The 5,575-nt window shown below is 26.9% G+C and overlaps 2 protein-coding genes across 2 annotated transcripts; both read left to right on the top strand.

Moving 5' to 3' along the window:
- Positions 1–4,207: 4,207 nt before the first annotated feature.
- DL89DRAFT_261380 (uncharacterized protein) lies at positions 4,208–4,522 on the top strand (the record flags this gene model as incomplete). Its single annotated transcript, XM_040885842.1, has 1 exon — positions 4,208–4,522. One exon carries the CDS (start codon positions 4,208–4,210, stop codon positions 4,520–4,522), a length of 315 nt encoding a protein of 104 aa, XP_040739499.1.
- Positions 4,523–4,656: 134 nt separating this feature from the next.
- On the top strand, positions 4,657–5,346 carry DL89DRAFT_287340 (uncharacterized protein; the record flags this gene model as incomplete). Its single annotated transcript, XM_040889904.1, has 3 exons — positions 4,657–4,762; positions 4,838–5,029; positions 5,051–5,346. The coding sequence occupies 3 exons, from the start codon at positions 4,657–4,659 to the stop codon at positions 5,344–5,346; spliced, it is 594 nt and encodes a 197-aa protein (XP_040739498.1).
- Positions 5,347–5,575: the final 229 nt, after the last annotated feature.

The following is a 5,575-nucleotide window of genomic DNA, read 5'->3' as shown; positions in this document are numbered from 1 at the left end:
AACGCGACAAGTAATCAAATTAGTCGTCTAGTAATTGGCTCACTGAGTATGATATATTTATATCGTAAATACAAATGTGCTGTGAAATGCTTTTTTGTTCCAGATTCCCATGAGTAGATATTCTTAAGAAATTAAATCACATAAATATTATCAAGTTGATTGGTATCTTAACCGAGGACAATGACCTCCTGTTAGAACTGTCCAATAATAGAGATCTTATCTGAGCAATCATAGGACTACGGAGGACAATAGATGTATGTGGACGAAAGGAGTATTTGAAGGATTGCGGTACATGCATAACATGGGTGTGTTACATAATAATATCAAATGTTCTAACATTATACTAACAATCTTCAACTTAAGATATTAGACTTTGGATGGGTGAATAAGGTTGAATTTGAAGGAAGTATAAGATGGTGTTCTCTATCTCTACTTCGAGGAAAAGTAATCGTTCAACAGACTGGTACTCTTTCGGTGTGATAGATATATAACGATGGGGAGATACCATATGAATCTATTGAAGATGATGAAGATGTGGAAACAAAAATCAAAACATAAGAATAAAAATAATTTCATATCATTGTATACAAATATAATCGAAATAAATATATTTTTGGATAGTTATTACAAATTAAAGAATGTGTGTCAGATATACGAATAAATTTATAAAATGCATCAACACCTTTATATGGCGATGACCACAAGTGATAGAAGCAGCTTCTAGAAGAACACACACTAGTGCTAAGGTCAACTATTGTATATACAAATCCGATGAACTTATGAAATATTAGTATTTGACGTTGTTATAAAACATTATTGAATGATATTTATCAGATAATAAACTACCTTTCATATAAATTAATTTTATATATTCATTATTGAAATAATATATCTCCTTTGTTGTAATTTTATATATTTTAAATTTTTAGTTATTTTTCGAATGGAAGACTATTATCATCTAGTAAAATAAATAAATTTGACAAATGTTAAAGAAAAATATTATTGAACAAATGTACCTATTCGTTGAGTATTATCTAGATTTGTAACATATTTTTAAAAATAATAGAAAGTATGATTAATGGACATCAATAACATAGTTTAGATAATTTCTTATATTTATTACAATGTTCAGCGAATATTTTATTTTTATACTTTTGAAATATATCATGAGCGTTGATAGGTTACGTAAAAATAAATATCGTCTAGTAAGATGATTTGGATATTGTTGTATACTGCTGTGTTAGAACTATGAAATCCAAAATATAAACAATATGAAATGTACAATCGAACATAAGATAAATAGAAACATGTTGTATAAAATATTTTTCCAATTTAAACAAGATGTGTGCACAAGTTATTATTCAAAGGTTTTTGTGTGTATGTTTAGAACATAATATTATAGCTTACATATTATATAATAACTAGTTTATATATAATTGGAATGTTACTAATAATTTGTCAAATATCGGTTATGTAAAGCAATCATCAAGCTGACAATGACACATTGGTATTTTATCTAAAGATACATTTTGTTTTAAAGATACATTTTGTTCGAAATCAAACTAGCCGTAAAAGTTACAAAAGTTCAATAATATTTTTATGTATAGCAGCAACGTTAAATATTATAAATAACTAATATAAACAAAGAAGAATCACTATTGATATTTACATTCAACATTAAAGATGACAAAATATGATAGTGATATAATTATAATACTGTTACATATAAATTAGAGTTCCTTTTAAAAGACTAATGTCAACATACGTTTCTCTCTCTAATTAACTTATGAATTTTGTATGAAGAGAAAGACAACAATGTGTGTAATTGTAAAGAATACCAGCATAACTTGTAAGACAGCTACTGACAATAAATATTTGTATATACAAATGAGCTTGATATCGTTATTATGTTATACTTTTAGACACATAGCTTATTAAATTACCAATATTCGTTATTAAAGTCATATCGTAATTATGGACTAACAGTTAATTACAATAAATAGAGACAATAAGATACCAATGTGTATATTAATCTAGTTAGAATATTTGTTACAACCAATAATTTAGTATAATATAACAAATATGTATCTAGAATATATATACATACAACAACGATAAATATATAGAGTACAAAATAATTATACTATTAACATATATTTTAAATAACAATAAGAGAAGTTTATTGTATAAGCTAACTTTTAATAATTTATGTAAATATATTTCAAGATATGAAAAATAATAAATCTTATACAATGAATTTTATATTTAAATACCGAATGACAAATAACATATTTTTAGATAACACAATAATTTCACAACTTTAGACAGAATATAGATATTAAGATAAGTTATATAAAGAAATAAATATCTATGCAAACATTATCTTAGTTTCGTTGTTAATATAATCAATAGTGTGTTATAAGATAAACTTATTAAGTACCATCAACACATTAGTAAAACATACTTTATTTATCCTTTGATTATGTTTGATTGTAAGTATTTTCAACTACTAAATAAAATTATATATAATTATAAAATATTATCGATATCAATAAATAATTTGTATGTTATTTTATTTTTTCTATTCATGAGTATCTTCACATTTTTATTATACACATTAAATATATTTGATAAGACTACGATCCATATCTGTTATTGATAGTTGTATAAATATTACTTCTTTGCAGAAATATTGGCATTTGATCTATAAATTCAAATATCGTTAATTACAACATACAGTTATCGTTAGTTAAGACATACAGATAGATTTTGTAGACAAATAATTTTAATTCAACAATTGGCGAATATTCGATAATATTAAGGAAATAAGACTAATATTTAACAACCACAAAAAGTATATTACAATAGATACATAAATAAGAAACTAACAGTTGATTGAGATATACCCGTTTTAAAAATAAATATTATTCCAAACTTGGCTAGAGGTTAATTAATATCTTATTAAACTATTGAATTTATATAATATTAAACTAGAACTGTAATTGTGTGTAAGTACAGAATAAAGATTAATGTTGATGTTATCGATGAATATATCTTTGTGATTATTGGTGATAGGACCACACAGCTCATTTTAGTGACAATAAACACACCTGCAATTAAATAGAGAAATCAACTTGAAAATAATTTTTAATATTACTCTTCATATATCAAGACTTCTATTGGATAAAAACTAATAATGGTTCTTCTAACTAATAACATTCAATTGGTTGATTAGTCAAATGTTGATACGTTTTAAATAATAGTTAAAATTCATTATTACAATATTTAGTAAAATAGTTAAAGACTATAAAGACTTTTTACATAACGAGGAGAGTAATCAAGTTAGTTATCTAGAAATTGGCATATAGAGTATGATATATCTTAAATACAAATGTGTTATAAAATTACTTTTTGTTTCGGATATTCTTAATAGGTTAAATTATAGAGATATTATTAACTTGATTGGTATTTTAACGGAAAGACAATTAATATAATAAAGACATTTAAGCTTATCTGAGCAAACACACGAACACCGAGAACAATAGATGTGTGTAAACGAAATGAATATTTGAACGATTTGTGTATATGGATGTGTTACATAATATCAAATATTCTAACATTATACTAACAAGTTTCAATCTAAGATATTACACTTTAGATCTAAAGAAGTATAAGATAAGAAGATATCATATGTTGAAAGAAGATGATGAATTACAAACCAAGATCAAACATGAGAATGAAAGTAATTGTATACAATGATATATAATCGAAATAAATAGAACTTAAGATAGTTGTTACTAATTTAAGAATGGATACACAAAGAAATTTATGAACTACATGAAACAACCAGAGATAATTTCTGAAATATTTTAAAATAATATGAGATATACATAGTTGTGATATAACATTCTTGGAGACTATCTATTTGACTATATATTTACATTCACTACAAGTATATTAATAAATATTACTTTCAAGATTTAATATTACTTTGAAGAGCGTTAGTTCGTTCACAACATTGTATCTCTGGATATGTTTAGGAAGATAATTGAATATAAACACGATTGAATAATAGTTTCATCTGTAACTACTAAATAGTATTGTACAGTTATAATCAGAGAGTCACTCATTGTTCCGTTCTAGAATAAGGTTAATGATTATGTATACCTGATAAGTGATTGTACGTTATTATAAAATAATCATTGCAATGGATAAAGAGGAGATAAACTCGAAGCCTCTGGTCAACAGGGTCAGACCAGCATGCAATAAAGAGAAGTTGAATGGTACAGGACCTTGTACAAATAAGAAACTTGATAACTATTCATGGTGTTGGGTTCATCTAGATAAGGAGGAAAGAGCGAGATATCGTCTAGAGAAAGGATCCAAAGTCGGGCGCAAGAAGGTTGACACTAAGAAAGAAGTGGTTGAGCGTAACAAAGCACTAGTTGCCCAGGTTGAGAAGCAGAAGGTGCAGATTGAGATGTTGATGGATGTGATTAAGTCCATGAAAATACAGGCATGAAAATACAAACATGAAAATAAAGGCATGATTTCATTATTAAATGCATCTATAAATTTTAAAACTGAAGTTTTCAGGTGCTAGTAAATATTAATCTGATATTAGATATAGTAATTACCAAGTATTATCGATTAAAAATGTGCAATCATATCAAAGTAGATGGTAGCCAGTGTAAATATAAGCCAAATCAAGAATGGTGCGGTTATCATGATCCGGCAAAGCGTAAGGTAAGGGCTGAACGAGGTAAGACGTCTCGGAGAGCATCTGTGTCCTCTACGTGTTCTTGTTCAACTACGAGTCAGACTAATCAACAAACAGCAAATATCCAAGAGGATTTTACTAATAGAGGTGAAAGAGACTTGAAAGCAGATTTAATATTAGAGCAGGTGCGTAAGGAAATGCGTGACGGCTTTGAGAAAATTCGTAAGATGCTTTTTGATAAGGATGGTGTTTTCTGTTTGAAAAATATATTCGTTCCACCTATTGACGAAAAAACGACTTCAAATGGCGGTGTGTATAAACGCGTAACAGATCATGACTTCGATATCTTCTTTTTCGAGGATATGTCTGAGCAAATTCTGGGTGCTGTAGAGGATGGTGTTTCTATGTTTAATAACCACATACGCGAAACGAACACTACTATAAAGGACTTGATTAAGGAACGTTTCAATGATGTTATGGTAACTATTGTAAAGCAAATCACCCACATGCACGACGAAGTGATAAAAGCTATCAATGTGTTATCGTCCAATTTAAATGAAATGAATAGACAAACTAATAATGTAGGAAATACAAGAAGACGTCGATCTAGTTTATGGACGTTCTAATGATTTTAAAATAAATACTAAAGTAGATACTTCCATGATAACCATGAATACTCGTACTTAGGGTAAAATAAGTAAACTTTAATGATAAAGACGATATGTATAACTTAATATTTGTAACAATATTTAGTGGGTTGATTTATAAATAAACATTGATATATAAGATAATAATACATCATGAGGGATAATTTATATAGTTTAGCTCACAATGATGTTCAATATAGATATATTT

This window comes from Linderina pennispora (genome assembly GCF_002104995.1).
Source record: "Linderina pennispora strain ATCC 12442 chromosome Unknown DL89scaffold_41, whole genome shotgun sequence".
Taxonomy (NCBI): domain Eukaryota; kingdom Fungi; phylum Kickxellomycota; class Kickxellomycetes; order Kickxellales; family Kickxellaceae; genus Linderina; species Linderina pennispora.
Note: the sequence above shows the minus strand (reverse complement) of the source record. Positions and strands in the feature narration are given on the sequence as shown.